This window comes from Haliotis rubra, unplaced genomic scaffold, assembly GCF_003918875.1.
Source record: "Haliotis rubra isolate DU_JTF1 unplaced genomic scaffold, ASM391887v1 Scf704, whole genome shotgun sequence".
NCBI classification, from domain to species: domain Eukaryota; kingdom Metazoa; phylum Mollusca; class Gastropoda; order Lepetellida; family Haliotidae; genus Haliotis; species Haliotis rubra.
The window spans coordinates 13,534-25,949 of record NW_025767418.1 but is presented as its reverse complement, the minus strand read 5'-3'; the positions used below and the strand labels follow the sequence as shown (position 1 = coordinate 25,949).

At 40.4% G+C, this 12,416-nt stretch overlaps 1 protein-coding gene across 1 annotated transcript in view; it reads left to right on the top strand.

Moving 5' to 3' along the window:
- LOC124258963 (NACHT domain- and WD repeat-containing protein 1-like) overlaps positions 1 to 11,403 on the top strand; it is a 110,141-nt gene extending 98,738 nt beyond the window's left edge. The window contains exons 16-27 of the mRNA XM_046693031.1: positions 118 to 480; positions 663 to 917; positions 1,246 to 1,380; positions 3,173 to 3,395; positions 3,875 to 3,992; positions 4,167 to 4,335; positions 4,978 to 5,090; positions 5,673 to 5,919; positions 7,275 to 7,436; positions 9,490 to 9,653; positions 9,958 to 10,120; positions 10,833 to 11,403. Coding sequence (XP_046548987.1) covers positions 118 to 480; positions 663 to 917; positions 1,246 to 1,380; positions 3,173 to 3,395; positions 3,875 to 3,992; positions 4,167 to 4,335; positions 4,978 to 5,090; positions 5,673 to 5,919; positions 7,275 to 7,436; positions 9,490 to 9,653; positions 9,958 to 10,120; positions 10,833 to 11,113 — 2,393 coding nt within the window. The 3' untranslated portion in view covers positions 11,114 to 11,403. The remainder of the gene's footprint in view (positions 1 to 117; positions 481 to 662; positions 918 to 1,245; positions 1,381 to 3,172; positions 3,396 to 3,874; positions 3,993 to 4,166; positions 4,336 to 4,977; positions 5,091 to 5,672; positions 5,920 to 7,274; positions 7,437 to 9,489; positions 9,654 to 9,957; positions 10,121 to 10,832) is intronic.
- Positions 11,404 to 12,416: the final 1,013 nt, after the last annotated feature.

Below are 12,416 nucleotides of genomic sequence, written 5' to 3'. Positions count from 1 at the left end.
CTCGATTACATACAGACCACCGCCACAAAGCTTGAATATTGCCGAGTACATCATTAAAGAACCAACGAAAGAAACTCAATTTTTGTCAATGATGGATTGTACATCTTGTATTCCCAGGTGCTTATGACAGGTCTGTGAAAGTCTGGGATGTTGGCAGTGGAAAATTGGTTCGGTCAATGGATGATGTTGGGGAAGATCCGGAGAAAGTTGTACTATGCTGCGATGACTCTGTAATAATTGTTCATCCAGATGAACACATACTTGGTTATGATTTCAAAACCGGCACCCCACTGTACAATATACACTTAGAAGATGGAAACCGTCTGTTTTGTGTTGGAGGAAAGAGCAACAGCATCCTTGGAACCTTCCATGAAAAGTCAGTGTCACTTTATGCAGCTGACACAGGCACTCTACAAAAGACGGTTGTGTGTACTCTCCTTGGAAGAAAACAGGAATTTGGTTTCAGTTCCCAATGTGCTGGTAGGTAGCTACAATTGCAATATTCACTGGATAGTGAACCAGTACATCTCCAATAATCGAAGCACACAAAAATACAAATCCATGTAATATCAACGGACATTAAGTCAAAAGTTCTCAAATCAGGAGAGATTATCTCTGTGTCTTTATTGATGAAGGAGGCTTCTATTTCTGTTCTAACCCAGGGAGTCTGCGATACATGGCAGTAGCTGATGATGACCAGCACTCGATATTCGTTCTTGATCTCGAAACGTCACAATTCATTCAAAAGAAAAAGATCTTCGAGAAGTTCAAAGATAAAGATGGTGATGAAGACCAGTACACAATTGACGCTCTTGCCCTTTCCCTCAGCGGTCACCGACTCTACCTGTCCGAGATGTATAAAAACGACCTTCAGGTATACAACACAAGAACATTGGAGCAGGAATGTGTCTACCCAGGTTAGTCCATTTAGTATGTAAAGTGTGAGGTCATCATATTGAAGGTGATGCTAACATATTGACAGTGGCGTTAAAACTACAGTGTATACATCTACTTAAATGAAGCAAGGTGGGAAGAAACCATCAACCACTAGATGTAACAAGGTGGAAAACTGAAGTGTCATGAATACAGGATACAACAGCGTGTGAATACAGGATACAATAGTGCGCAATCAAAGTGAATGGCTCAAGTTTTAAAGGGAAAGCTACACTTGTAGTCTACATACTTCTACATCTGTGCTCCGTAACTTGCTCTTTATGTCGATCGTTTTTTCTTATACTTTTACAGGTAATGAAAAAGACTCCTCTGAGAAGTTCAAGATTACTAGAGATGGGAAAACCCTGTACTTCCCCAGCAATCACCATGTTGTTTTATGGAACTTAGAAACTGGATCTAGATCAACAGTTATTGAACAAGGACAAGGTATGGTTTCCTCTGTGTTAACACGTCTTTTACTTATAACATATGCTCAGAACAAATTCGTTACATTTAAATACCGTTGTATATGTTTGGAGATTGTAATTTTTTGAGCTGTTGCAATATATTCAACCCGTGATTTTATCGACTTCAGCGTAAAAAACACAATGATAACGTGGCTCATGTGTAGACACCACAAAGTGTCTGCTTTCTTCTTATAAGATTCGTACCAAGTTCCCTGTTGGAAGTGTCACCTTTATTATTATATATAACAAGTTTTATGGATAACAACTTCTTTATTTTCGTGAGTGCGACGTTTCGATACAGATTCTTGTACCGTTGTCAAGCAAGAGTGATACATGAAGTGTAGGAGCTGCATATATATACTGTATATAACAATGAAACAACATAATAGACAAAGGAAACAACATAATTGCCATGATTGGCTAAGCAGTAAGCTGATGAAGCCAGTAAGGACATAAAGGATAGTGAGTGGAAGCCAGAGATGTAGTTACAATGAGATGTTTATACAATGGATGCGATGTTTATACAATAGACTGGGCTTGGTGGAGGAGTGGATCATAAGCAGATGGAATGAAGTATCCTTGGTCACACGGTTGATGGTAGGCTTGTGGCGTTTGATGTGAATGGCTTCTGTGAGCTTGCGTTTAGTGAAGTCCGTTTGGTTGTTGGCGATGGTTCTCGCCAACAGCCAAACGGACTTCACTCGCAAGCCTCAGAAGCCATTCACATCAAACGCCTACCATCAACCGTGACAAGGATACTCATTCCATCTGCTTATGATCCACTCCTCCACCAAGCCCAGTCTGCTATAAACATCGCATCCATTGTATAAAACATCTCATTGTAACTAACATCATCTGGCTTCCACTCACTATCCTTTATGCACTTACTGGCTTCATCAGCTTACTGCTTAGCCAATCATGGCAATTATGTTGTTTCCTTTGTCTATTATGTTGTTTAATTGTTATATACAGTATATATATGCAGCTCCTACACTTCATGTATCACTCTTGCTTGGCAACGGTACAAGAATCTGTATCGAAACGTCGCACTCACGAAAATAAAGAAGTTGTTATCCATAAAACTTGTTATATATTGTACGTCTCAACTTCTAAAATGCCACTCAAACAAGTTACCTTTATTATTGTTTGAAAATAATGTGAATTAAACTACGAATGAGTGAGTTGGGTTTTACGTCGCTTTTAGCAATATTCCAGCAATATCACGACGGGGGACACCAGAAATGGGCTTCACAGATCCCTGATAGCAATGTTTGTTCGATAGCAATGTTGGACCAACATTGGCCCAACTGACATTGCTATCTGGGATTGTGCCCATGTGGGGAATCGAATCCGGGTCTTCGGCGTGACGAGCCAACGCTTTAACCATTAGGCTACCCCACCGCCCGAAATTAAACAACGATCACAACGAATCCGCTTGTAACGAACCGATGGATATGATGATTTGCTTGCCCCGACCATTTTCTGTAAATAAACAAACTACTGACTTATCAAAAAGTAGAGACCTCTTTAGGTTCGAAGTAAGCGTAATCTAATGTATATCATAAACACAATTGTGTCTTGCTGTCTGTGTTAGCTGTACATGCAGAAGTCCACAATGAAGCCTTCAGAGAAAGATTAGACTTTTATATAACACTCATATGTAATTGTGTGTATGTGTCTTTGTCTAGGTGTATGTGTGCCTGTGTTAGCTGTACATGCAGAAGTCCTAAATAAAGCCTTCAGAGAATGATTACACTTTTAATGTTCAACAGGCATTACTGATGTGGTGATGAAGGACCTAACAACAGCTGTGTCCTTCAGCGATGACAGAGTGGTTAGAATCTGGGATTTGACGAGGGAGGCAAAGTCTCACAGTGACGATCAAGAAAACGAGGAACACTCAGAGTGCCTTGAGAGTAATGATGAAACCGATGCTGTGAAAGAGCACTCCGAAACCAAGAAGGACGGAAAGAAACAAAACCCCATTAAAATCATGTATGTTCATTTTACTTAGCTCTCGGACATGAAATTAGACACACAGCAAATAGCACTCTGTGGACAAGCATTACTGATTACAGAAAGACATGACTTTACATTGTTTAACCTGAAACCACATTAAATAGGACCTAGTATCGACCAGTGAATCCAGCTGTCAAATGTGCCCTCACTCATTTTTGTTGAAGGAAAGGCATGACCAACGTGTGTTTAGATTAGGGGTTCGATATTACCTCCATTGTAATCCTGAATGTGTCCTCGAAACAGAATAGTCACTGTAATAACTCCTAGGCATTGCTCTCTGACTCGTAGACTAAGCGTCCACTCATTCTCAGATTTAAACTCACATGTGTCATCTCACTTTGTCTACCCGTCACCGAAACATAATTTGTAAAGTAAATAATAACCCTCAAAATAGATTTGATCAATAGCATCAGTCAGTAAGCTAACAAGTTTCCCACCGGGTTGTGTTTTGAAAGGAAGCTGATGACTCTGGCAAACCCTCGATATGTGTTGTTGAAAGCCAGTGGATCCAGGAAGAAATACCTTCAGGTTTACGATCTGCCACTGAAGAAGGTAGTCCGGCATATCAAAGTGGTGAGTACAGCAATAAACATTGAATTTAATTATTTTTCTAACTTTTGGATAAGAGAATAGAATCAAAGATTCCTTAGAATATCCTTTGTTGTTGTATCACGTTTCAATAATAGATTTGGAGGTTGTCTATGAAAGTCAGTGTCTGAACAGAACTTTTGATTGAATGTCTTTCAGGACTTGTCGCTGTCAACAGTTATCCCCCTTGACGACAGCATGCAAGTCCTAGTACGAGTTAAAAGAAAATTGAAGGTTATCGACCTATCATCTGGAACGATCCTAAGGACGTTTGAAGGGAAACTGTCAGAAAATAGTTCAGACTTCATTCTAGTTGCTGACCAGAAAGGTTTGTTGGAAAATTTCATAAAATAATTGAACTATAATATAAAAATAATTTAAGCCCAGTCGCGTATGTTACTTGTTGTGCTGTTACTTTCATTCTTCGATAGGGGTACATTGCGGTTTGAAAGTGAGTGATTATGCTGCTGATAAACCTAGAGACGATACTTTTGACCAACGATCATAGGTTTCTGGAACATCAAAGGGCCGCAACTCTGACGATAGGTCTGATCATGTATCCTGCAATTGTAATGAGAAAGTAACTATCATTAATTTATTTGCAAAATTCAAAAGTCATCCGGGTAACACAATATTTTTCATAATTATCGAGTTTCTGTTACAAATTTTTTTCATCACAATTTCTTCTGAGTAGTTCACGGATTGATTTCCACTCTTCGAACCTATTTGAGTGAGTGAGTGTGATTTTACGCCGCTTTCATCACTATTCCAGCAATGGTGGACGGCACCAGAAATGGGCTTCACACATTGTACCCATGCGGGGAATCGAACCCAGGACTTCAGCGTGACGAACAAACGCTTTAACCACTAGGCTACCTCACTGCCCTGAACCCTTCTACTATACCATATAGGGTAGATCTCTCCCAATTCTGTTAGTATCACAAACTTCAATAGCTATTTCACACTTCAGAAGTGGCATGTCCAACAAGAGGACGCAAGGGAATCAAGTTATATGATCTTGCAACTGGAGAGACGTTGGCCATTATGGAGTCAAACAATACAAAGAGATTTGATGAAATAAAGGTAGGCTGAAGCTGACCGTCCTTAAACGTATGACTTAATGACCAACATGTTCTGTGATATTACAGCTGCATGGTGATCTGTAACGTAATCTCTGCATTTTCAATGAAAGACATTTCAAAATAACCATTCTATTGAATCAGAGTTATGTACGTTGAATACGTATACCAGATCAGACAAGGACATAGAAAATCGGTGAGATGTCCTTCCAACACGTATTGCTTTACAATGAATAGCAGTATCCTAGTGTTGGATGAAGTGATCCTAATGTCAAATGTACACCAATTTGACAAAGATGGGAATCATTTTGTCATTAGTGCATAACATTCTACGAATCTAACCATTTTCGACCATTAACCAGTAGAATGCATTGATATTGAATCTCCATCAAGAAGCGGTGATAACACGTGCTTGGGAAAAGATGAGGTTATACTGCCGTACCAGTGGCACCATCATAAACACGTGCAAAGGCAAGTCAATTGTTAAAAGAACTCGACAACACACAGTACAAATCAAAATAAGGATTTCATTGGACACCTGTCTGCTTCGCATCTTCTAAATCTACCTGTATGAATATACCTGCAGGCTGGTGAGAAAGGCACTGTCCTGTTGGCGGCTACAGATGATGGCCCTTGCTACGTGTTTGACGTTCTCAAACGGACATGTTTGTATGAGATCAGTCCACAGCAAATGAACAGCGATTACATCTACATTAACGATGCTGCAGTCACCGATGACGACGCCTATTTGGTATGGCAGTCGAACACACATCCCCAACAGGAACCTGAAGGTCGGAAAGACTATATAGCCCTGTGCTGGGACTTACATAACAGTAAGTATCAATTCAGATTTGAATATATAAAAAGGCAGATTTGAAACACTGATACAAGAGGAACATATGTTCATTTCATGATGCCTGGTACCAAAGCTTGACAACACCTAATGTGCTGTGCTCACCTTAAACAGATGAACTCGTAATACAAAACTGACTCTTTTAAATAACCAAGAACTGATCACTGTATAAGCTTTGAAAGGGGTGTCTCCAGCTCCAGCTGACTGTACGAGGAAGGAAGGTATATGTTTTCTTCCCGTGGTGGACTTTATCAGTACAAAGTTATGCCATTTGGGTTAAGAAATGCATTTCAAGTACATTTCAAAGTAACATAATCAGCAATCCAGAAGATTGGGTCGATTATCTGAAGAGGTTCCGATCCTTTCTTGACAGATCTTTCAGAGGCTATCACATATTATGGGTCAGTTATTTGAAGAGTTTCCAATCCTTTCTTGGCAGACATTTCTGATGCTATCACATATTATGAGTCGATTATTTGAAGTGGTTCCGATCCTTTCTTGACAGATCTTTCAGAAGCTATGACATATTTTGGGTCGATTATTTGAAGAGTTTCCGATCCTTTCTTGACAGAAATTTCAGAGGCTATCACACATGATGGGTCGATTATTTGAAGAGATTCCGATCATTTCTTGACAGATTTTTCAGAGGCTATAAAATAATATCACAGTTCATCTTGCAAAAAAGAGAATTTGTCGAGTCGCATGTTGTGTTCTCCCGTCATGTAGTCGGTCAAGGTCACAGCATGTAGTCGGTCAAGGTCACCGCATGTAGTCGGTCTTGGTAAGGTACAACTCGTCAGAGCAGCGTGAAGACTTCTTGTTAAATTTGTGTGTACACGTTTCACAGTTATACTCTTGACAAAAGTAAGGGAACTTTTTTAATTGGATATCGGAGTCAGTCAATGTTCCTTATGACAATAGTCGTTTGTACAGTAATCGCTCTTGAAAGATGGTTGGTGTATGACGTGAAATTTGCATGTATACAATTTCCATTTTCAAACAAACAAAACACAGACTAGAAACAAATACTAACAACTGTGTGATACAAGTTGTGTGTGAACATTAATGGTAAACAGTGATTTATCGACACCCCATGCACGTGTATGGGGATACTGCGTTGTGCACGTGCATCTCATGGTTGTGCATTCATAAGATGTCTGTCTTTGAAAAGTTTGTTTTCCTATCCAAATTGAAAGTTCCTGTTCCCCTACTTTTAAAGAGCATATTTTGCCCTTTAGGGAACATGAAATCTGTTCCTGATGACAGCCAAAGTTAGGTATTATTTCTTACTGACGTGACATATGTATGCAAATATTTTCGTGGACTTTTTTTCAGACAACCTCCACAAGGAATTCTTTGATTATGAATTCTACCATAAATATGAAAAGGATGATGGCAACGAGGATCTCGGGGTAGATGTTTTAACACTGCTAGACAACAGGACCCTGGTCTGTAACCATAACGATGCGTTCATTAGAGTGTACGATCTGAACACAGGTAGGTCAGCCTGGAGTACACATCCATCTGAACACGGTAACACAATATCATACACATGATGATACACTTATTCACAAGGGTGTTTCTGTCAACAGAGGTGTTCAGGATATAACCTAATAGAAGCTTTTGTACTTACAATGGGGTTGGATATTAGCCTTAGGTTAATCTGATACAGTGGTACTACTTTCTTTTGCAAATTATATCTAATCCATCGTGTACATGTGTAAATATGCGTTATGGCTACAATATTGGAGACCAACCCAAAGTAATATACTCATGCCAATAATGGCTGTCCCCCCCCTCCACCATCCACCAAAAAGTCAAACATTGTCCAAGAGATGGTACAAACTGTTCCAAAGTGTTTCACATGCGTGTAAGCTCGGGCATTTACTCAATTACGACTTGTCAACCCAATAGCATGTTAAGCACGTGCTTTTTATACAACGCTACCTGTGCGTGCTTCAATACACACCAACTGCACTGAAAATGAAATATGCTTTTGTCAGACCATAAATCCTCTGCCTGTGTCTCTTGGTGTTGAAACTTTTTGTCCCTGCAATGCCGAAGCCAACGTCCAACGGAACCAAATCAGTGGAATGAGTCGAGCAGGTGCTACAAATCGCATGATCAGTCTGCAACTTAACGTAAGCAAAGAACTGTTCAGAGAATTAAAAAAACTCTATCGAACACAACAGTCAGTAACTGCAAAGAAATCTACAGCTCGCCCTTGGAAAAACCTCGCAACGTGATAACCGTGTACTCTTCCGTCTGGTACATCGCAACCGCCGTTTGTCTTCAAAGTCACTGAGGGACTGATGGGATCACCTTATTAACGTCCGACTTAGCGTCAAACCGTGAACAATAGACTGCTTGAAAGAGGCTACAGAGCTAGAAGACCTCTGCGTCGACCATTCCTGACTCCAGAACACAAGCGGTTACGTGTTCTATGGGCCAGGCAGCACAGAAATATCAGACTGCAACATTGGCGTCACGTCATCTTTACGGACGAATCACGTTTCTTGCTAAACAGGATCGATGGGCGGGTGCGAGTACGTCGACATAAAGAGAAAGGTTCAGGGATGACTGTGTTGAGGGTTTCATTCAGGATGGAGGTGGATCTGTTCTTGTGTTGGGAGGCATTGACTATAATGGTAAAACTGAGTTACTGGTTCTACAGGAGAACGTCAACCAGCGGACCTATCGACATGTCCTTGACCACACTTGCCTGCCGCATGCTCGCCGTGATTGCGGCAACGACTTTTTGCTGCAAGACGATAATGCTCGTCCTCATCGTGCTCGAGCAGTTGATGATTTCCTGTCGAGGGAAGGTGTGAACATACTACCCTGGTCTGCCAAAAGCCCAGACATGAATCCCATCCAGCACATGTGGGACCACATGGACCGTCAAATAAGGAAACTGGATCCTCCTCCATCAAATATAGACGATTTGGAGACATCATTGGTGAGAATTTTTAACGATGTGGCCTCACAAGGTGTCAACAAACTCATTACCAACATGCCAACCCGGATTATCGCCCTTATTGACGCGCAAGGGGGAGCAACACGTTACTGACATTGCACAAATGTTTTTGAATGATCAGACTCTCTTTCTATCATTATCGTGACAGTACACGTTTCATTTTGTGAAACCCACATTACCACAAACTGTTGACATTACGTCTTCGCAATGTGTAAGTTTACACGAATTCTTTATTTAAAGCGAATGATTTCCTAGAAGAGGCACATGATTGGCCTATGTTGCATGGCCGTGTATTTAGGATTATGAGAAGTTTATGCGAATATTAAATCTTTGCTTTTCTATCATCTCTTCTGGTTCTCTTTGTACATTTTCCAGTCCTATTAATAAAATCGAAGGGGTGACAACCATTATTGGCATGAGTACATGTACAGAAATCTAACAGAGAGAGAAAGAGAGAGTGAGAGAGATCGAGATCTACGGATGAATGGGTGGATAGATGGATGGATGGATGGTGTACTTGAAAGACTGTCATCCTTGTACATCTGCCTTGTTTCCTTTTTGTCAACTTCCCAGGAGAGATGAAAAGGAGAATTGAAGGACATCCCAGTGCTGAGCTTTCATTTGTCAAGGCTGGGCCTTACTTTATGTCACATGGAACCTACAGTGAAGACAATGTGATCAAGATGATTGACAGGACAACATTTGAGACCATAGCCACCTTTTCACCGGATTATGACGTAAGTTTATGTACATATACAGTGTTGATAAACTTCAATCAGCCAGTAGCAGAGTACATAAAACATATCAAGTGTTATACTTTTCTTATTCAGTATCTACCAAATGTCCAGGTATTGAAGAAACCTAATAAACATCAGTATAATAAAAAATCTGTTGAACAGACTTCTATCGTTTCCTTTAAGCTTTTCACTTTACTGGTTTGATTTAGCCACCCTTCGGGGTTCTTCCATTACCTCTGGGCCCAATGATGTATTTAAGGAAATAATTTATAGTATAAATGTGACCTTTTGTCATTCCTTACAGACACGAGATTTATCGCTCACCAAAGATGGCTACCATGTGGTATGTTACTTCCGAGAGTTCAGGAAGCCAGTGGTGTGGAGTCTGGCAGGAGGATCTGCAGATGACCCAAACAGGGAAGCATTCAAGCCTTTGTCCAGTTTCCCTGACATCTATGGACCTGACAGTAAGTGTTCAATGACATATTTAATCAACCATTTGTCGTAAACTATCAACATTCACAGTGAACATATCACTCAGATTGAAACTGGTGAGTGAAGATGGTTTTGCTGCATTTTTAGCAACATTCCTGTAATATGTGTTGGTGTGGTATTGTACATAGAGCTCAGGTCACAACTAAATTGAGGCTAAGCAACGTTGGTCACGAAAGATTCCTTGTATGGGTGACCGTGTTTGGCAGCTAGACTCCTGACTGTTTCTAGGACTTCTTCCTGCCCCAAAGGGAAGCCCATGTGATACATGTGGTCTCACTATAGGCAAGTGAGTGTCTGCACATTTGCCTAACCCAGCAGAACATGGGTACCCAGTGGGATAAGTTATGTGACTAATAACCTTCTAGTGTAGCTTGGGTTATCCGGGTCAGTAACCCTATTTGCTCTTCGAGCATGCCCTAGCGCGGGGGTCAGAGCTATATAAGTGGCCTTATCACGGCAAGAGCAACACAAACAAACACGAGAATACCATTATACTTCACTCTGACTTCAAAAAGTGGGATTGTACTATATGATACTTGTCTAAACCAGAAATTATAGGCCAGAATCTGAGAGTATATGAGACTGTGTGCGTGCGTGCGTGACTGCGTGCGTGTGGGTGTTTTCAAAATGCGTTCAAAGTGTCATTTATATCTTCTGTATAACTATATGATTACATATTTGCAGCGGTTCAACTAAAACTACAACTGGCAATGGACACGGATGAAGCTGATGATCCGGATGACCTTGATAAAGACATCGATGAGGTGGACAGTGACGCCAGTGATGATGATGATGAGTCTCAAAACAAGAAGGATCTCGACGCGATTTCTTCACTTTCCGGTTTGTCAGATTTGGACCTGAAATCGGGTTTGTCAGATTTGGACCTGAACTACGATTTCTCAGATTTGGACTTGGATGATCTGGGGGATGAAACAGAAAAGTCAGAGAGAAAGGCGCCCGCCTGAATAGCTGATTCAAATTTCGGGAAAACCCTCCTAATTCGTAACAGTAAAAATGACAATACTTAAATATAAACTACAACGTTCATGTTATATATTGAGCGTGTGTCACTTGGAGGAGGGGGGTGGGAGAGTTGGTGGAGACTTCATAACTTGTTCTCAGTACATGAAGAGAGTACTGATCGGGTTTAATGAAACAGTCGTTTTAATGTCTGACCTAAGAGGATGTGGAAACCCTCTGTTGAACCTGTCGTATATAGACAAGGTGGAAGTAACTGCCAACGGACATCAGATATAAGTGATAACTTTCAGTCATTCGGATTTGTGGTCCGTCTGTTCTGCGTTTCATTTTATTAATTTTATTAATAGTTTAGCTGTTTGAGTTGGTACTTTTATGTACTTAAACAAGTAATAACTTAATGTAAACCTGCATTTGACCATGTAATAGGCCTCGGTATTGTATATATATTAATAATCATGTCCGTGACATAATAGTTTGTATACTTCTGCCTAAGACCATAAACAATATTTCCCGATATTACTGACATTTAATATTTGAAATTGTTTGTTTTCAATTCCATATTCATCATATTGCTCAACAAAGAAGACTGTGATACACGTTACATAGCTTTAACAATGAATAAAATCTTTTAATATAGCCCTGTTACATTTACATAAAAATTATATTTGAAGACGTCAAACTGCCGATATATCCATAGCAAGATCCAAAAGGACCCCACCGAACACCCTTGATCAAGCCCACGTTGATACTGAAATGATCGAGTATTGTTTTTTACACCGAAGTCATCAATAGTCCAATTATATCACAGGTTCACTGAACAATTGTGTCTGGAACAGTAGCCATGGACAGCATTCCATGTGTTTTGGTTTGGCAAGGATAATGCCCTAAACGGGGTGTTTATCCTGACGTTTTTTCGTGAACACCAGGTGTCAGCACTAAGCCAGAGATTTCCACTGCTAATGTAGATTCTAGGGCCGAATGGAACCTGTTTCTGTGTTTAATAAAGGCTTGTTCGTTTCTGGTCTTGACCTTTTGTCTTTACCTTGCATGGGAAATGGTGAAGATCCGGGTTAAAATTGATCTTAAGTAATCCATGCTTGTCGTAAGAGGCGACTAACGGGATCGGGTGGTCAGGCTCGCTGACATACATGTCATCGTATCCCAATTGCGTGGATCGATACTATGCTGTTGATGACTGGATTGTATGGTGCAGACTCGATTATTTACAGACCGCCGCCATATAGCTGGAATACTGCTGAGTGCGGCGTAAAACAAAATAACCTTAAA